Source organism: Crocodylus siamensis, chromosome 6 (assembly GCF_052110815.1).
Source record: "Crocodylus siamensis isolate JL-2025a chromosome 6, ASM5211081v1, whole genome shotgun sequence".
Lineage (NCBI taxonomy): Eukaryota > Metazoa > Chordata > Crocodylia > Crocodylidae > Crocodylus > Crocodylus siamensis.
The window spans coordinates 55,375-74,649 of NC_143400.1; the positions used below are offsets into that span (position 1 = coordinate 55,375).

Genomic DNA, 19,275 nt, shown 5'->3' on the forward strand with positions numbered 1-19,275 from the left:
CCGGGACAGGGCGGGGGGAGGCCGGAGCTGCTCCCGGGGCGGGGCTGCAGCACGGGGGGCTGAGCCGAGAGCAGCGTCCGGCTCCCCCCGGCCCCTCCGGGCGGGGCAGCGCCCCCGGCCCTGCGCTACCCGCCCCGTCCAGCCTCTGCCGCGCTCCGTGCCCCATCCCGGAGGCCGCCGGCAGCGCCCCGTGCCCCCGTGCCCTCTTCCCTGCTGGGCACCGCAGCGCCCCCGACACCTCCACCTGCCCCGCTCCAGCCGGGCAGCCCCCCTCCCGTCCGCCGCCGCCCTGCGCAGGGCTCCACCCCCACAGCCGTGCACGCCGCCCCGCCCCGCCCCGGCCCGGCGGCACCCGGGGGCCTCGCGCGGCGGCGGCGGCGGCGCCTTTAAGAGGCTGGGGAAGGGGCGCTGGTGCCCGCAGCTGCCCGGCCCGGCCCCTGACGTCGGTTCCTGCCCGGCCGCCGCCGCCGCCCATGGGCGCCCCGTGCCCGCCGCTGCCCCGGCCCCGGCCCCGGCCCCACCCGGCCCCGCGCGCGGCCCTCTAGGACGCCCGCCCGGGTCCCGCGGGGCGGCGCGACCGGCCCGGCCCGGCCCGGCGAGGGGGAGGGGAGGGAGGCGGGAGGAGGCGGTGCCTCTTTGTGCGGCCGCGGCCGGGGATGCCGCCCGCCGCCTGAGCCCGCATCGCGCCCGCAGCCCGGCGCCGCCGCCCGGATCGGGGCCGCGATGTCTTCGCGCACGGCCCTGGCGCCCGGCAACGAGCGCAACGCGGAGGCGGTGAGTGCGGCGGCGTCGCGGGGCCGGGCCGGGCCGGGCCGGGGATGACGGGGCTGGGGGCGCGGCGGCTTGGGCTGCGGTGCTGGGGGGAGGCACCGCACGGCCCGCCCTGCCCCCACCCGCGCCCCGGCTGCGGGCGCCGCGTGGCCCCGGGAGGCGCTGGGGACCGAGGCTGAGTGCGGGAGCGGCGGGCCCTGTGTGCGGAGGTGCCGGCCCGGGCTGTCACAGCGTGCACGCGAGCTCCAGGCCCTGCAGGTACACCCATGCTCCCATGCAGGCACACCGAGTCCCAGGCCCCATATCCACGCACACACACGTATGCATCATGCACGCTGAGCTCCAGGCCCCATGTACATACAAGCACACGGAGCTCTAGGCCCCATGCATGCTGAGCTCAAGGCTCCATGTACACACACACACACATGCTGAGCTCCACACGCATGCACGCAGAGCTCCAGGCCTTGCGTGTGCACATGCAGGCACGCTGAACTCCAGGCTCTCACACACACGCATGCTGAGCTCTAGGGCCGGTGGACATACACGCACACACACAGGCATGCACATAGGTACACATGCTGAGCTCCAGGCCTTGCGTGTGCACATGCAGGCACACTGAATTCCAGGCTCCATGTGTACACACACATACACACGTATGCTGAGATCTAAGCTCCATGTACACCCACACATGCTGAGCTCCAGGCCCTGTGTGTTATGCACACATCCATGCACACTGAGCTTCAGGCCCCAAGTGTACACGCACTGAGCTCCAGGCCCCATGCACGTGTGCATGTGTGCACACGCACATATTTGCACACCCTGCAGGTGCCTGCACTGTCTCCATCTCATGCAGACACACTGACACGGGGAAAGGGGGAGCCAGGCAGGCTGTGCACACAGAGTGTCCCTGCCGCCCTGAGCTCCATGCGGTACCCGGCCTGGCCCCACGCTGCTCTCTGCGGGGCCCCGTTCCCCCGTGCCACCCGTGGCGGCATCTCCGGCTTGGCTTGGCCCCTGGCCGGGCGGCTTTCTAATGCAAGGTGGTTCCTTAGCAACTGCGGTGGTGTTCCCTGGCAAAGCGGGGGCGGGGGGCGCTGCACACTCACAGCCATGGGGGGGCACCGGCTGCCCAAGCTTTCCCCTGGCAGCACTGCACAGCCCTGGTATAGCGCTGGGCCGGCGGGGGGTGGGGGGGCGCGGCGCGGACGGTCCACCCCATGTCCTTGCCCCAGCTCCGTGGCCTCAGCTGGCTGCTCCCAGAATGCACCTGGGCTGCTATGGAGCGGCCGAGCAGATCGATGCTGCCCTTCCCCATGCAGCTCCAGGCGCAGAGACTGGCAGCAGGCAGCCCTTAGCGGGGGCAGCCCTGCCCAGGGAGGTGAAGTGTGGGGGCTCCTTGGGCTGGCAGGAGCAGAGAAGGCCTTGCTCCTTCTGGCCCTGCTGCACCGAGCAGCCTCGGGGTTAACTGCCCCCCCGACACAGGGGGAAACTGAGGCATGGGGCCCTGCATCACCCTCAAGGTCATTCCCAGGACTTGTGGGGCTGAGCTGGGGACAGGACCCAAGTGTCCTGGCAGTCCGTCTCGTCCGGCTCTGGGTGACTGGTTCCCTCATGGGCTGGGCATGCTGGAGCTGCCTGCACCCGCCCTGGCCTGTCTCGCCCGCCTGTCTTTGGCCTCTTGTGCGAGGCGCGAGCCCCACCCAGCCCGGGAGGAAGCCTCACCCAGCACGCCTGCCAGCGGGGCCCTGCCGGCCACACGCCTGGGTCCCAGCGGCAAAGCCCGTACACGCTGCTGCCCTGCATGGGGTAGGGGCTCGTGGGAGGCCTGGAGGGGGGCAGTAGGGTGGGCTCGGCGTGGCCATGGGGGGCATGGCTCCGAGACACAGGCTGGCCCACGTGGCCCTGCACCCGTGCTCCCCTCCAGAGCAGGCCTGTGTGCCCCGGTCATGGTGCCGAGCTGAGCTGACACGTGCCCGGTGGCCATGGCCTTCAGGGCCTGCACCGTGCCAGGGCTGTGCCTGAGCTGCCCTCTCTCAAAATGGCTGCTGTGCCCCTCAGTCGGGCCATAGGGGGAGGCTGCCGGCACTGCCGCAGGGGTGATCGTGGCCCGAGGGGCTGAGCGCCAAGGGACCGGCCCTCATGGAGCCCTGAGGCACTGCCCACGCTCTCAGTATGGAGCGGTCTTGAGCTCCATGGGACCGGCTTGTGCCCTGCCTGGGCTGGGCCCGGGCCTGGGCCTGGGCACAGGATGGCAGGGGGCTAGGAGCCATGGGACACGCAGACTGGGCCTGCATCCTCTCCACACTCCCCGGACTGGGCTGCGCACCCGGACCCACAGCAAAGGCACCTCCTGGCACAGGGACCTGGGAGGCTCTAGCCAGGGAGCAGGGAGGCCGGGCCGGCGCAGGGCCAGGGGCAGGCACTGGTCAGGGGCCCGTGGTGCTCGCTGGTGCAGTTTCTGGAAGGGGAGGGTGTGGCCTGCTGCAGGGGCCCGTGGCTGCGGTACCCCCTAGCATGAAGCCTGGCTCTGGCTTCTCCAGTGATCCCTGTGCCCCCAGGCTGGAGCTGGGCAGGCACTGGCGCCCAAAGGAGCTTGCCCTGGGGCTGCCAAGGAGCCTCACGGCACTGTCCAGTCCTGACTGCACTCCAGGCCAGCAGCCCCTCGCAGGTACCTGGGAGGGCCCTAGGGCCGCCAGGCTGCTGCAGGTCCTGGTGGCACGGGCTGGGTCCTGTCCTGGTAACTGCTGGGGGTCACAAGGGCTCCGTGCTGGGTGGGGGCTCTGTCCTGCTGACACCCTCCCCCCCACCAGCTCTCCACACTGGGCAGTAGCCGGTCGGAGAAGGGCTCATCATGGTCTAGCCGGTCACTGGGCGCCCGCTGCCGCAACTCCATCGCCTCGTGCCCCGAGGAGCAGCCACACATCGGCAACTACCGCCTGCTCAAGACCATTGGCAAGGGCAACTTTGCCAAGGTCAAGCTGGCACGGCACATCCTCACCGGCCGGGAGGTGAGGGGCAGAGGCCTGGCAGGGGCATGGGCTGGCGGGGGGCATGGGGCTGCAGGACAGGGCAGCTGCCCCCCTTGCCCGTGTTCAGCAGCACCCTCTTGGCTTGCAGGTTGCAATAAAAATCATCGACAAGACACAGCTGAACCCCACAAGCCTGCAGAAGGTGAGGGGTGGTCCCAGGTGGCCCCAGAGCGGGGACACAGACCCCGCCACCAGGACCCAGCGGAGCTCCTAGGGCCCCACAGTGCCCGGTAGGGGGGCGCCCCAGCTACCCCACGGTGCCGCCATGGCCCCTGTCCTGTGCCTCTGCCCCAGGCACCCTGCCAGCTGCTTCTGCATCCTGTGACCCACCTGTCCCCGCTGCCCCCTATCTCTAATTAGCAGTAACAACGGCTGCAGAGAACATGGAGACCAAGGGCTGCTAATTAGCTCTAGGTTCCCAGGATGAGGCCCCGTGGGTGGTGGAGACAGTGGGACCTGGGGCCTGCAGTGGAGTAGGCAGGGCCGGGTGGAGGGGGTGGGCAGGGTCCTGCCCCCACCCCCACCGGCCCAGGGACCCAGGCAGTGCAGTCAGCTGGTGGGTGACTGCCCCCATCTCCCCCACAGCTCTTCCGGGAGGTGCGGATCATGAAGGGCCTGAACCACCCCAACATTGGTGAGTGGCGGGGGCAGGTGTGGTGCTGCCCCATGTCCCGGGGTGGGAGCCCCCACCCTCAGGGCCTTGAGTACTGGGGCAGTGGGGGCCATGGCCCCCATGGGTGGGGAGGACCAGGGCAAGGTTGGGGGGAATGTGGTTGGGGGGGCAGGGGAAGAGGCTGGAGGGTAGGGCAGGGATTGGGGTGTCAAGGGCGGGAAGGGGCTGCGGGGGCTAACCCACTGCTGTGCCCCGCAGTGAAGCTGTTTGAGGTGATAGAGACAGAGAAGACGCTCTACCTGGTGATGGAGTATGCTAGTGCTGGTGAGACCCCCCGCAAGGCCCACGTGGCTCTGACCCCCCATCTCGACCCTGTAGCTGCCCTCGTGCCCCCGTTATGGCCTGCCTGGCCCCTGCGGTAATGGCTGCTCTCCTCAGGTGAAGTCTTCGACTACCTCGTGTCGCACGGGCGGATGAAGGAGAAGGAGGCCCGGGCCAAGTTCAGACAGGTCTGCGCCCGCCTGGGGGGTGCATGGGACCCCCAGCACGGGCAGCTGGGGGGGGTGGGGTGCCAGCCCCCGCATGTGGTGGGAAGGTATCGTGAGGCTGCCCCGGCCCAGGCTGGACCCCAGGAACCATGGCTTGGGCATCGCCTGCTGGCCCCATGGCTGCTGTGGGGCATCAGGAGGGTCTCTCCAGCTCACGTCCCACCCTGCTGCCTCGCAGATTGTCTCGGCCGTGCACTACTGCCACCAGAAGAACATCGTCCACCGGGACCTGAAGGTGAGACCCAGGCACAGCCCTGCTCCTTGTCCCCGGCTCTCAGCACTGAGCCCGCTGGCCCTGCCCCGGCCCCCGGCCCCCTGCCCCCCAGGTAGGCTGGCCCTCATGCCTTCTCCCCCTCCCCCGGACCCTCCTGGGCGTGCCTGACACTGGGGTTCCCTAGGGAAGCAGGGTCCAAATGCCCCCTCGCCCATCCTGCCCCCCACCTGGGCAGGCCTGATCCTGCCCCTGCTCCTGCCCCCCAGGCCGAGAACCTGCTGCTGGACGCGGATGCCAACATAAAGATCGCTGACTTTGGGTTCAGTAACGAGTTCACGCTGGGCTCGAAGCTGGACACGTTCTGCGGCAGCCCCCCCTACGCCGCACCTGAGCTCTTCCAGGGCAAGAAGTACGATGGCCCCGAGGTCGACATCTGGAGCCTTGGCGTCATCCTCTACACCCTTGTCTCGGGCTCCCTGCCTTTCGATGGCCAGAACCTTAAGGTGGGCCGGGGGGTGGGAGGGGAGGGGGTGACCCCCAGGGCCGGCACAGCCACAGGGGCAGAGCCGGAGGGAGGGGGTTCATTTGCCTGACCTCCCCCCGCCCCCAGGAGCTGCGCGAGCGGGTGCTGCGGGGCAAGTACCGGGTGCCCTTCTACATGTCCACAGACTGCGAGAACATCCTGCGACGCTTCCTGGTGCTGAACCCGGCCAAGCGCTGCACCCTAGAGGTGAGGCGACTGCAGAGGGGCCATGGACAGGCCCCCCAGGGCAAGCCTTCCACAAACGGGGCCCCCAGGGCTGAGCGAGGCACGGCCAGGCCCTGGGGGGCAAGCTGGCCATGAGCGGGCTCCCAGGGGTGCACTGGCCACAGATGGGCTTCACGGAGCCAGCCACAGATGGGCCCCCAAGGGTGCGGTGGCCATGGACAGGGTAAGACCATGTGGCTCCAGGCTGTCCCCTCAGCTCCGCTCTGGTGGACCCTGTGACCCAGACCCCCCACCCCACCCCATGGCTCTGGCTGCCCCCCACCTGCTCCAGCATGGGGCTGTAGCACCCTCCCCCCACCCCCTGGCAGCCGGCCCCCCCAGAGCTGGGCTCTTGTTAGTGGCTGGCGGCTGCATGGGGCCCCGCCTGGCGCCATCTCCCCGATGACTGTAATTAGCGTAATCAACGCTGGGGATAATTACTGGGTGTCTGGGGCCCAGACAGGCCATGCAGCCCCCCGCACCCCCACGTGGCTCCGCCTGCCGGCCTGCGCTCCCTGGAGCCTTGCTGCTGCCGCTGGCGTTGGGAACAGCTGGCTTGGGATAGGGGCTGGGGGCCTTGCTCTGCCTGCAGGGGCGCAGAGGGCTGTGCCCTGCCCGGGGGGTGCCTTGCCTGCCCTGGAGCTGGGGGACGTGCCCTGCCTGCCCCATTGAGGGGTCGCACCCCAAACACACTTGCCGCTCTTAGCAAATCATGAAGGACAAGTGGATCAACATCGGGTACGAGGGCGACGAGCTGAAGCCCTACAAGGAGCCAGAGGAGGACTTTGGGGACACGAAGCGCATCGGTGAGCCTGGCGGGGGCCATGGGGTGTCCTGCCCTGCTCTGACTGGTGCCAGCTGCCCATGGCCGGGACCATGCCCGCGGGTCTCTTGGTGGGGGTGGGCATAGGGGTATCAAGGTGCCCAGTTCCCAGGGGACAGGGGGTCTCTGTGATGGGGAGTGACTCTCGGACTCTGCCCATGGCCGGGCTGGCATTGGGGGCTGTGTCCAGACCCATGGGCAGGTCACTGGTGGTGACAGGCCGTGTCTCCCAGAGGTGATGGTGGGCATGGGTTATACCCGCGAGGAGATCAAGGAGTCCTTGAGCAGCCAGAAGTACAATGAGGTCACGGCCACCTACCTCCTGCTGGGCAGGAAGACGGAGGTGAGCGAGGGCTGGAGTCTGCGTGGGCCGGGGGACCGTGGGCACCGTGCTCTGTCCCAGGCATGGGCCACGCTGGGTTTGTCCCACCCTGGGTCAGGCTTCAGGACCTGGTGCTGTGGGCTCAGGCCTGGTGCCTCAGCTGGAGGTGGACGCAGCTGGTCAGGCTGGCAGGGTGACCGGTACCTGTGCACCAACAGGTGGAGGGCGGCGAGTCCCGCACGGGCAGCAGCCTGTCTCTGGCGAGGGTGCGGGCACCCAGCGAGGTCTCCAATGGCTCCAGTAAGGCCTCGTCTCACAGCAAGAGCCAGCGCAGCACCTCCACTTACCACCGCCAGCGACGGCACAGCGACTTCTGTGAGTGCCTGCAGGTGGGCGGGAGCTGGACAGGGTGGAGCCGGGCTGACACCCTGGCGCAGGGGCTACCTGGTGCGGCATGGGTGGGGCTGGGCACTGGTGTTAAGTGCCCCCCCCGCAGGTGGCCCATCGCCAGTGCCAGCGCACCCAAAGCGCAGTCCCACAAGCACAGGCGAAGCAGAGCTGAAGGAGGAGCGCATGCCACCACGCAAGGCCAGCTGCAGCGTGGTGGGCAGCGGGCGCGGCATCCCCCCCTCCAGCCCCATGGTGAGCAGTGCCAACAATCCCAACAAGGCTGAGATCCCCGACCGGCGCAAGGACAGCGCTGTCACCACAGTGAGTGGGTGGGGAGTGCCAAGGTGTGGGGAGGCTTGGGGAGTCCTGGTTCGGCCCGGCATGGCACCAGAGTGGGGGTACGGGACACTGGGCTCACCTTGATGCAGTTCCAGGGCATGGGGACGCAGTATGGGTCGGCCAAGGTCCTGGCTTGGCCCGGTGCAGTGCCAGGGTGTGGGGTACAGGGGTCTGGAGACAGGTGCGGTGCCTTGCAGAACAACATCCCATCGAGCGTGATGACACGGAGAAACACGTATGTGTGCACCGAACGCCCCGGCACTGACCGCCACTCCCTGCTCCAGAACGGCAAAGAGAACAGGTACCACGGGGCAGCGGCTGACCACACCAGGCTCAGGCATCCTCTGGGCTGGGAGGCTGGATCACAGAGCCAGGCCACCACAGAGGATGGGGAAGGGCCATTTGGGCAATGAGCATCTCATTTCGCCTGCTTGCCCCCCGGCCCCCGGTGCTGGCTGTCAGCCCAGTTTCCATGCCCAACTCAGTCGATGGGGCTGCAGCCTGCAGGCAGCATTGTGATGCACCAGGCCTGGCCTGAGATGACCCCCCTGCCCCCCTGGCGCTTCGCAGAGCCACTGGGCCCTGCTGTGGCTGTCATGGGCTGGCAGCTCCTCTCACCCCTTCTCATCCCTGCGGGCCTGGGCTCTTGTACTGCCCGGGCTGGGGGGGGCAGGGGAGCACTGCAGGATCTGCCCTCACCCTCTCCAGCTCCGTGAGTGCCCGGGTGCCACCGGCCTCGCCATCCAGCCACAGCATCACAGCAGCCTCGTCAGCCGAGCGAGCGCGCCTGGCGCGGGGCTCCAGCGTGCGCAGCACCTTCCATGGGGGGCAGGTGCGGGACCGGCGTGGCACCGTGCAAAATGGGCCACCCACGTCACCCACGCTGAGCCATGAGGCCGCCCCTGCCCCCCACAGCCGCAGCCGCGCCACCTCCAACCTCTTCAGCAAGCTCACCTCCAAGCTCACCCGCCGGTGCGTGCCTGGGACGCGGTGGGGCAGCAGCTGTGGTCCTGCTTCCCCCAGCTGTGGCGCTGCGGGAGGGGCAGGGGGCTGCAGGGGCAGGAGCTCGCTGTAGGATCCTCGCTGCTTCAGCCCCAGGGTCTCCCAGTCGGGGGTGCAGTGTGGGGAGAGGGCAGAAGCTGAGTGGGGGCGGGGGCACCAGGTCCGTGGGGTCTGGCTCTGGCCATCTCACTGTGTGCCCCCCGCGCAGGGTCACGCTGGACCCATCCAAGCGACAGAACTCCAACCGCTGCGTCTCGGGCACCTCCCTGCCACAAGGGGCCAAGATCAGTGAGTGCCGTGGCCCCCCGGCCCCTTTCCTCTGGGTCTTGCACCTCCACAGCCCCCCAGGGTTGCAGAAGGGGTGTCCTGCACTGCGCAGCTCGGGTCTAGGGGATGTGGTGGGATGAAGGCCGTGCCACGCAGGGGCATGTGCTGTGGGCAGCTGAGCTTGGCCTGCCGGGAGCTGGGAAGTGGGAGGCTGCCCCAGGGGCCATGCCTGCTCCCGCGACCGTGGGACAGGAGTGGGGCTGTCTCTGCAGGTAATGCTGAGCCCCCCATGTCCCCCCCGGCCATCTGGGCTGGGACAGGGCTGTAGCACCTAGCCCAGGGCCCTGCCCTGCCCTACCGGGGGAGCCTGGGGGAGCTCAGCTGAGCTGACCAGGCCCTGTGCTGACGCTGCCCCCCCGCCACCCCCCACAGGGTCGCAGACAAACCTGAGGGAATCGGGAGACCTGCGCTCACAAGGTACGTGCCCCCGCGGGGTCCCCTGCAGCCGTTACCTGTCTCTGCCCCGCCCCCAGAGTTCCCCACAGCCCCTACCTGCCTGCCCCTGCCCCCTGGGGCCACCTGCAGCCCCCTTCATGTTTCTGCCACCCCCCACAGATACATGGGCTCCCCCCAGGCTACCCCTCCACCCCCTGTACACCTCTGGGCTGTCTCTAACCCTCCCACACATGCCACTGCCCCCCCATTCTTAGCACCTGCCACCCCCTCACTCCCCCAGGGCCCCTCGCCTGTCTCCCACAGACCCCCCTGCCATACCAGGCAGCCCCCACACCCAGGCACAGCTGGGCGGGGGCTTGGCCCTGGCCCCATGCTGATGCCCGTGCCCCCACAGTGGCCATCTACCTGGGCATCAAGCGGAAGCAGAACCCCGGCTGCTCCGACGTCCCAGGAGTGTGACAGTGACCAGCGCCCTGCCCCACGCCTGCCGCCCCCGCCTTGCCCAGCTGCCCGCAGAGGCCGAGGGTCTGCACTCCCATCGTCCCCACCTCGAAGCGCCGTGCCAGAGCCGGGACCTGTGCACATCCCCAGCGCCGCTGGCTCTCCGGCCCATCAGGATGGGGCTAGGACGTCACCGCGTCGCCAGGCGCCTCCAGCACCGCCCACCCTCCCCACCCACAGCGCCGGGCTCCGACCACCGTAGGGCCCCTCTGCAGGCCGCAGCCCCAGAGCAGGTCCAGCGCCTGGGCCTGGGCGCGAGGCTAGGCCCTGGCCTGTGCTGGGCGTAGTCCACACCCTGCCTCCTGGCCCAGGGCCGTGGGGGCTGGAGGGGCAGCCCAGCTTTCCTCCATAGGCCCTAGGGCCTCTAGGCAGTGAGCCATTCCCTCGGTGGGCGCTGGAAGGGCAGCTTCTGGGGCAGGTGGCCACGGCCTCATGGTCGGGGCACAGGGACGACCCGGGGCTGGGGCAGGGCTGGGGGTCCCTGTGCAGTGGAGGGGTGCTTGGGGTAGGCAAGCTGGGGCGGGGGTCCTGCCTGGGGAGGGGGTCTGGGAGCTGAGTTGGTGCCATGGGCCTGCTTGGGGCTGCGCTGGGCTAGCAGGGCCCCCCCTGCCTCCAGCAGGCCCCGGTGCCGAGTCCCTGCTGGGGGAGGGGCTGCACTCCCGGGGGGCTGGCCCTCCAGGGGTGGTGGGGGTAGGAGGCTGGGGTGTTCTGGCCAGGGCCTTGGGGGGCTTGGTGGGGACCTGGCTGGGTGGAAGTCCTTGCCCTGCCTTCCCCAGGGAGGGGCACCGGGGTCTCAGCTGGGGTGGGAGGATGCCCTGGCCCCAATCACCCTGTCCGTGGGGACCCAGTGCATCCCCTCCCCTCCTCCGTCTGCCTGGGCGGCGCGGCCCTGTACATAGGTGTAGTCTGTCCCTGTAGCCCCCCCCTCCCCACGCCGCTCTGAGCCCCGGGACGTTTTTAAGTTATTGCGGCCCTGGCGTGACGGCCTGTACCCCCCCTCAATAAACATAGGAGAGTCCCTGCCTTGCTGTGCTTGGGGTGGGGGGGGGCAGGGAGCACGGGGAAACCTAGGTGTCCAGCTCCTAGGCCTCCCGGGCTGGGCGGTGCCTGGCAGGGCTCCTGCAGGGGTGAGGTGATGTGGCCTGGGCTGACCCCCACCCCCCAGCCCTGCGGGGTCCAGCCCTACACTGGGGGGGAAATGGAGGCAGCTGACAGACCCTGGGAGCACTGGGCTCAGGTTGTCATATAGTGGCGGGGGTACAGGTCACCTTGGGTGTGGGGGTGGGAGCACTATAGCAGCCCCCACAGCTCCTGCGTGCCACATGCCCTCTGCCTGGGGGAGCTCGAGCCTGTGGGCCCTGGGCCCTGCCCTGGAGTCTTCGATTAGACATCAGGAAGAACTTCTTCACAGGCAGGGGGACCAGGCTCTGGAACAGGCGTCAAGGGAGGGGGCACGCTCCCCCACCCTGGAGAGGAGACTGGACAAGCACCTGGCTGGGGTCATCTGACCCGGGTGATCTTTCTAGCCCAGGGCAGGGGGGTCAGGCTCGATGACCTACTGAGGTCCCTTCCAAGACAAAGTTATGAAAGGTATGGGGGGCATCTGCCTGTAGCAGGGACCCCCCCCATCCTGGTGCCCCAAACCTTGGGGCTGGGGAGGGGCACACCAAGTGCAGACAGCAGGCGGCAGTGCTGGGGCCATCATGGCTTTATTGGGCCCGTGGGCGGGCAGTGGCAGTGCCAGGGTGGGCACGGTGCCTACTTCTGGGCTGGGACCATGTCGTCAATGGTCTGGTTCTTCTCCAGCTTCTTCTCCATCTCCACCATGAGCTTGACACCGTCCACCACCATTTGCACCTGCTCCACCTCTGAGAAGCCCAGCCGGTCTGCGTTGGAGATGTCATACACAGAGCCCACCGCCTCTGTGTCCACCCCACCTGGGAGGGAGGGAGGGAGGGGAAGGGTCAGTGCCACCGCAGCCCCTGGTCATGCTGGCCCCACAGCTGCTGAGCCCCCGGCTCTGTCCCCCCGCCCACCAGTGCCCAACCCCTGCGCCCACCAGTGCCGCGCTTCTGCAGGCGCAGGCGCTTGAGGATCTCCTCAAACTTTGGGTGCTTGCTGAGGTGGGGCAGCTTGACGTGGACGCCCCCACGCAGGCCAGTGCCCAAGTTGGATGGACAGGTCAGCACGTAGCCCAGATGTTCGTTCCACATGAAGGGGTGCCCGGCCTTCTTGAAGTCTTCCTCGATCTGCTGGGGCAGGGAGGGGGTCAGCACCAGGACCCAGCCCCTCCTGCTCCCGCCTTGCCAGCCCACACTGGCCTCCCTGAGTGGGAGTAAAACCCAGGCATCCGGGGCCCTGGCCGGCGCCTGCTCCAGCCCCCACTGGGCTCCCTGGGCAGGGGACAAGCCCAGACATCTGGACCCGCACCTTCTGGAGCCCGACACAGAAGCGGCGGAAGACGTCCTTCATGTTACCACCCTTCTGCATGGAGATGACGCGCAGGTGGTCCTCCTCGTTCACCCACACCAGGAAGGTCTTGTTGTCATTGTGCCTGCGGGGTGGGGAGGGGGGGCTGCTGTCAGGACCCCTGCACCGGTCCCCTCCCATGCACCCTGGCCAGGTTCCCTCAGCCTTGGGGCTAGGACCCAGGCTTCCTGCTCCAGCCCACAGACTCCCAAGGGCAGAGAAACAACCCAGGAGCCCTGGGCCCAGGGTGCAGTCTCCACTTGCCCCCAGCTCTGGGGCTGGGACCCCAGCGTCCAGCCTGCGAGGGGCCTCACCAGATGCCGCGGGCATCGGGCCAGTCGCGGGCCATGCCGGAGGCCAGCAGCAGGGGGGACACAGGCTTGTCAAAGAGGAAGTGGTCGTCGATGAGCTGCTGTTGCTCCTGGTCCGTCATGTCCTTCAGCGGGTAGTACTTGCCCTTGAACTCCCCGGTCAAGCTGTTCAGGGCTGGGGTAAGACACCATGTCAGGGGCACCCTATGGCACCCTGCACCCTGACCCTGCCAGGCACTGAGGGAGACGCCCCTGCCCCTGCCCCATGTCCAGGGGTGCTCCCAGCTTCCTGGGGATGGAGACTGGCCACCAGCCCCATGCCCTGCCCCCCAATCACTGCTGATGGAGAGCTCCCCCGTGACACCCCCCACTCACTGTGGAGGGAGAGCTTCTCCACGGCGCGGCGCTCCCCGCGGCTGCAGTGGGGGGGCAGCGAGTAGCCCCTGATGCTGCGGCCCGTGCGCACCCGGCTGCTCACCACGTAGTTGGGGTCCAGGTCATCCCCACCCTGCGGAGGCCAGAGGAACTGTCAGTGCAGCTTAGGGCCCCTTGCCTTGTGCCCCCCCCCAAAAAAAGCCATGCCAGGGCCCTCCCCACTCGGGCTGGGGCACCAGCTCTGCCGGCCCCCGCCCCGGCCGGGCACCTTGAGGTTCTCATGGTTGAGGTCAGTCTTGTGCTTGTCGGTGGGCTTGTACCCGCCGTGCCTGTCCTGGATCACGGGGTCGAGCAGGTCCTTGAAGACTTCATAGCTCTCCTCATCCCCAGCCACACAGCCCACGGTCATGATGAAGGGGTGCCCTGGGGGTGGGGGAACGGGGTCGGGGTCACTTGCCCCGTCCACATACACTGAGGCCACCCAGCCCCATGGCAGAGTCACACCACATCAAATGCATCCCACAGGCCTCGCTGCAGCTGCGTCCTGGGCTTGGCGCTGAGTAAGACCAGGCTGGGAGTGGGGGAGTGAAGCCCCACTCCCTGCCCTTGCCCCCATCACCCCCAGGCTAGTGGGGGTCCCCAGCTCCCTGCCCTTGCCCCCATCACCCCCAGGTTGGGGGGGGTCCCTGGTCCCAGCTCCCTGCCCTTGTCACCCCCAGGCTGGGGGGGTCCCCAGCTCCCTGCCCTTGTCACCCCCAGGCTAGTGGGGGTCCCCAGCTCCCTGCCCTTGTCACCCCCAGGCTGGGAGTGGGGGAGTGAAGCCCCAGTCCCTGCCCTTGCCCCCGTCACCCCCAGGCTAGTGGTGGTCCCCAGCTCCCTGCCCTTGCCCCCATCACCCCCAGGTTGGGGGGGGTCCCTGGTCCCAGCTCCCTGCCCTTGCCCTTGCCACCCCCAGGCTGGGGGGGTCCCCAGCTCCCTGCCCTTGTCACCCCCAGGCTAGTGGGGGTCCCCAGCTCCCTGCCCTTGTCACCCCCAGGCTGGGAGTGGGGGAGTGAAGCCCCAGTCCCTGCCCTTGCCCCCGTCACCCCCAGGCTAGTGGTGGTCCCCAGCTCCCTGCCCTTGCCCCCATCACCCCCAGGTTGGGGGGGGTCCCTGGTCCCAGCTCCCTGCCCTTGCCCTTGCCACCCCCAGGCTGGGGGGGTCCCCAGCTCCCTGCCCTTGTCACCCCCAGGCTAGTGGGGGTCCCCAGCTCCCTGCCCTTGTCACCCCCAGGCTGGGAGTGGGGGAGTGAAGCCCCAGTCCCTGCCCTTGCCCCCGTCACCCCCAGGCTAGTGGTGGTCCCCAGCTCCCTGCCCTTGCCCCCATCACCCCCAGGTTGGGGGGGGTCCCTGGTCCCAGCTCCCTGCCCTTGCCCTTGCCACCCCCAGGCTGGGGGGGTCCCCAGCTCCCTGCCCTTGTCACCCCCAGGCTGGGAGTGGGGGAGTGAAGCCCCAGTCCCTGCCCTTGCCCCCGTCACCCCCAGGCTAGTGGCGGTCCCCAGCTCCCTGCCCTTGCCCCCATCACCCCCAGGTTGGGGGGGGGTCCCTGGTCCCAGCTCCCTGCACTTGCCCTTGTCACCCCCAGGCTGGGGGGGTCCCCAGCTCCCTGCCCTTGTCACCCCCAGGCTAGTGGGGGTCCCCAGCTCCCTGCCCTTGTCACCCCCAGGCTGGGAGTGGGGGAGTGAAGCCCCAGTCCCTGCCCTTGCCCCCGTCACCCCCAGGCTAGTGGCGGTCCCCAGCTCCCTGCCCTTGCCCCCATCACCCCCAGGTTGGGGGGGGGTCCCTGGTCCCAGCTCCCTGCACTTGCCCTTGTCACCCCCAGGCTGGGGGGGTCCCCAGCTCCCTGCCCTTGCCCCCCTGCCCCCCACAGCCCGGGGACCTGGGTTGTCGACGCCGGTCTGGATGACGTCGTCGAGGGTGAAGCCGCTGGGGGTCTCCTTGTCCCGCAGCTTCTTGTAGATGTCCAGGGTCAGGGCCTTGGCCATGTGGTTGTTGTGCTTCGTCAGGTCGGGGTACTCCTCCTCGGCCGAGTACTTGAGCTTGAACTTGTTGTGGGTGTTACCGAACGGCATGGCGGCGGCGGGCGGGCACGGCCTGCGGGGACCGGTACTCAGGGCGCTGCTCCGCTCCGCTCCCTGCCAGCCCGGGCCCTCCAGCCGCCAACGCTCAGGGCTCCTGCCCCGGCGCCCGGGCGGGGCACCGGCGGGGGCGCCCGGGGCTCGAGCGCACGGCGGGCGCGGGGGGGCAGGCTCGGCGCCGCGCCCGGCAGCTGCCCGCGCTATTTCTACCCGCGCTTTGCCCGCAAAAGGCCCCGTCCGCGGGGCCGAGCCGCGCTCCCGGCATCCCGGGGCGGGGGCGGGGGCCGTGCCGGGAGGGACCCGCGCCCGGCCCTAGGTACGGGGCTCCGTCCCCCGCGCTGCGGCCCCCCGGCACCCAGCTCCCAACCCGCCCCCCGCCCCGCACCTGGGACGGGACGGGACGCGGCGGTATCCTCGCGGGCTCGGCGCAGGTGACCCGGGGCAGCCCCGCGCCGCACCGCTTTATCCCGCGGGCCGCGCTCCCATTGGCTGGCGCCCGCGCGCGCCCCGGCCACAATTGGGCACCCGGCGGCGGGGGGGCGGGGGCTGCGCTGCCCCAGCCCGGCCCGCGCCCCCCCCGGGCTGCCTCGGGTCAGGGGAGACGTGCGGGGCAGCGATGGGGCTGGGGAGGGTTTGCCCCCGCCCCGGGGCTGCCTGGACCCATGTGAGCGGGGCTTGGTGGTGGCCCTTGTGCCCTGCCCAGCGGCCAAGCTGACCGCAGTTGGCAGCGCCCCTGCCCCGACCTGCCCCCACAGTCACCATGGGAACCCCGGGATCGTGCCCGGGTGCGGGGGGGGGCAGTGCTGGCACCAGCCCCGCCCGCCGGTGCCAGCCTGGGGGCGCTGAGCGAGGCCTAGCTGGGACGGGAGCACGTGACGCTGCTCCCCCTCGCCCCCCCAGCCCCCAGCTAGCCCCCGCCTCTCGCCCCGTGGCCGACGGCCCAGCACTTTATATAGGCAGCAATGCGGTGCTGGCTCACAGGGCCCTGGCCCCCACCCAAGCAACCCGGCCTGTCCCGGCCCTCGCTGGCACCAGAGCAGAGCAGCTGAGATCGCGTTTCCAGGGGTCCGACCCCAGAGCAGGAAGGGGGCAGCAGCTGCAGGGCGCCATGATTTATGGGGGGGCAGTCCTGGAGCCCAGCTCACATCTACCCCACAGGGTCTGGTGGGGGGCATCAGCCTGGTGGGGTGCTGAGACCCGGCCAGGGCGCTGGGCCCGGGTTGGTGTCGGGACATCCCCAGTGCCCTTGGGGCAGCAGCGGCTTGGGCACCTCCCGGGTGCAAAAGGCACAATGACCCTGGCAGGGAGTGGGGCTCGGGGGAGAAGTGTGAAGGGCCGCCGCCGCAGCGGGCACTGGAGCAGGCAGAGGACAGGGGCAGCAGGGGCTCTCTGCTGGGGGTGCAGGGCTGAGGCCGTGCCCGGAGAGTGCCCGGTGCGTGGGACGGGCGCAGGCTCGGGGCCCTGCCAAGCACCAGAGTTTGACGCATCAGCGTAACCCGAGCTCCGGCCACTGGCACCACGGCTGGGCGGTGGGCTGAGCTGACCCCGCGGGCTCCCCAGAAGGGGCTGGTCCCAGGGGCACTGCTAAGACCCCCATGTGCCCCCCTCTGAGCAATCGCCCCAGCCAGCCCGCACCGCCCTCCCCCCCGCCCATGCACATACTGTGGCTCTTCTCCAAGGCTTCTCACTCTCCCGGGTGCTGGGACATGCCACGCACTGCATGTAGCCCCTGTGCACTCCACACGTGGGCCCTACAGATGTGCACAAGACGGGGCACCTGTGGACACAGCTGGGTGCCTGGGTGGGGTGGGAGCAGTAGGATTTAGGTCCTCAGCATGTCAGGGCCACAGCCCCTCCAGGCCTTACATGCAGGCCCCTGGAAATGTGCACCCCCCCCCCAGCCTGTGCAGCCTGGCAGGAGCCCCTGCCTGAGCAGGGAGATCCCCCCAGAGCTGCCTGCAGGGCTGGGCTGAAACCCAATCTCCCGGCCCAGCATTCACAGGCAGGGCCTGCGCCCCTCTGCACAGCTGCTGTCCCTGCACCTGCTGCCTCCCCCTCCGCCCCAGGGGCCCTCGAGCAGATCCCTGGGCAAGATCCAGTCCTGTTCCAGCCCCCAGAGCCAACAGGGAGCTGGAGTGAGGCAGGGTGCATGTGGGCACTGCCAGCCCAGCCACCTGCCCACCCAGTCCCAGGTGCCCACAGGAAGGGCACACAGCAGGCACCTGCCCCTGGCCAGGACCTGGCACCACCTCAGCCAGCCCCTGACTCAGGCACAGCCCCAAGGCGTCCCCAGCTGGGCGCCCCTGCCTGGAGGTCACCTTGCCGTGAGCATCACAAGGGCAGGCGCTTGGCTGGAAATATCACGGCACAGGCAGGTGGCCACAGGCAGGGCCAAAATTAGCAGCAGGGCAGGAGCCAGCTGGTTGGGGCTGGGTCCTGCTGGCCCCCGGAGGTGCCAAGACCCTGCTGGATGTTGGCGGGGGCACGGGAACACCTGGCATCCTGCTGAAAGTCAGAGCCCCCCAGCCTGGGGCAGCCACAGTGCAGCCTGGCAGGCGCTAGCCCATGCTCCTCCAGGAGTGCTTGGGGCCGCTGTGGGCAAGCTAGTCTGGGGGTCTTCCAGCCCCAGGGCAAGGGCTGAGCTCCAGGAATAGGCTGCAGCATGTCCGGCAGTCGAAACCAGCCCGGCACTGGCTCAAAATAGCAGGACCCGCCTGACCGGGAGCCAACTAGGATCTCCCTGGGGAACGAGAGGGACCACGGGGGCGGGGGGAGGGGGCATTGTGGGCCAAGGTCTGCGGCCCCGTCAGTCTATGCCCCAGGGCCCAGGTGCTCTTGGCCTTTGTCCACTCCCCACCTGCCAAACGCGAGGGTGGGGGAGGTCACAGCAGCCTGCACCCCGACCCATGTTGCACCCCTGCCACACCAGCCCTCAAGAGACCCATATTGAGGGTCACCACCCCCACCCCCCACTTCCAGGGCAGGGGGTGTTCACCATGTGCCCCTCCCATGCGGTCTGCTCAGGGAAACTGAGGCAAGCGCGATGGCGGAAGTTGGCTCCGCATTTCTTCAGGCACATGCCTGCATATGCACATGGCAAGAGCGTGGAGTGACCTGCCCACATACCTCCGCCCTGCCCCTCGGCTGTGCTGGGCCCTGGGGCATCGCAGGGCTGAGGGGAACCCCCCACCCCAGGCAGTCCTGGCAGGGGTGCCCCGTGCAATGACCTCCGCGCCGATCCGCTGGATCATGAGAATTCAATCCCAGCAGGCTGGGCTGGTCGGCGGGGGGTGGGGCGGGGCGGGGAGACGGTATTTTTAGAGCCAGCTGGGCAGGCAGGTCGGGTTTCCCACAGCCGGCCTGGCCCCGACAGGCTCCTGGCGCCCAGGGGCCCATCCTGGCGCCCGACCCCTCGCTCAGTGCCTGCCTGCACCCAGCTGGGCCACAGCAGCTCCAGCGTCGGGCCATGGCCTGGGCCCTTCGGAGGAGGTGTCTCCCCCCAGCTGCCCCGACCCCCTTCCCCGCCACTGGCTCTCCCACCCTGAAGGTCCGAGCAGGCCCCGGGAGGCACGGAGCAAGCACTAATTACCGCAGCCCCAGCCGGTGCCCGTGATTACCGCTGTGCTCGGTAATTATAGCCTGTCAGCGCTGGCCCAGTTCTCGTTCTCCTCAGCTGGACCCACGGGAGCCGCTGTGCCACCTGTGCCCACAGCCAGCCCAGCCGCGTGCGGGGCGAGGGCCCTGAGGAGCCCAGGGCCATCTCCGGCTCACGGGAGTGGGGCTGAGCCCCGCAGCGGGGGCAGCCGGGCGTCCGGCAAGGGCTTTCGGGCTGCCGGCCCTGCAGGGCCTGGGGAGGGGGGCTGCTCCCTGCAGGGGCACAGGAGGGCCTAGGGGTGGCTGCAGGCAGTGCTGCGTGTGCGCGTGTATGCGTGTTTGTGGGGGCACACACCTGTGAAGACACACACACGCACCCACACAGAT

At 69.4% G+C, this 19,275-nt stretch overlaps 2 protein-coding genes across 5 annotated transcripts; one reads left to right on the plus strand and one right to left on the minus strand.

The window, feature by feature from the left end:
* Positions 1 to 12: 12 nt before the first annotated feature.
* Positions 13 to 10,116, plus strand: MARK4 (microtubule affinity regulating kinase 4). Of its 4 annotated transcripts, none has more exons than XM_090056115.1 (18): positions 13 to 774; positions 3,582 to 3,779; positions 3,889 to 3,942; positions 4,386 to 4,434; positions 4,672 to 4,737; positions 4,852 to 4,922; positions 5,140 to 5,196; positions 5,442 to 5,678; positions 5,786 to 5,905; positions 6,630 to 6,729; positions 6,980 to 7,089; positions 7,287 to 7,443; positions 7,565 to 7,710; positions 7,995 to 8,098; positions 8,713 to 8,769; positions 9,008 to 9,087; positions 9,499 to 9,543; positions 9,917 to 10,116. In XM_090056115.1, exons 1-18 carry the CDS (start codon positions 724 to 726, stop codon positions 9,979 to 9,981), a joined length of 1,767 nt encoding a protein of 588 aa, XP_089912241.1. In that variant the 5' UTR covers positions 13 to 723; the 3' UTR covers positions 9,982 to 10,116. The 4 variants fall into 4 exon arrangements, with proteins under 4 accessions (XP_089912241.1, XP_089912240.1, XP_089912239.1 ...); XM_090056114.1 differs by having other exon boundaries at positions 18 to 774; positions 7,565 to 7,779; XM_090056113.1 differs by having other exon boundaries at positions 18 to 774; positions 8,506 to 8,769.
* A 1,597-nt stretch (positions 10,117 to 11,713) lies between these two features.
* Positions 11,714 to 15,837, minus strand: CKM (creatine kinase, M-type). Its single transcript, XM_090056200.1, has 8 exons — positions 15,680 to 15,837; positions 15,096 to 15,310; positions 13,447 to 13,601; positions 13,179 to 13,311; positions 12,807 to 12,978; positions 12,454 to 12,577; positions 12,083 to 12,272; positions 11,714 to 11,960 (listed from the first exon to the last, which is right to left on the minus strand). Exons 2-8 carry the CDS (start codon positions 15,286 to 15,288, stop codon positions 11,782 to 11,784), a joined length of 1,146 nt encoding a protein of 381 aa, XP_089912326.1. The 5' UTR covers positions 15,289 to 15,310; positions 15,680 to 15,837; the 3' UTR covers positions 11,714 to 11,781.
* Between the last annotated feature and the right edge of the window lie 3,438 nt (positions 15,838 to 19,275).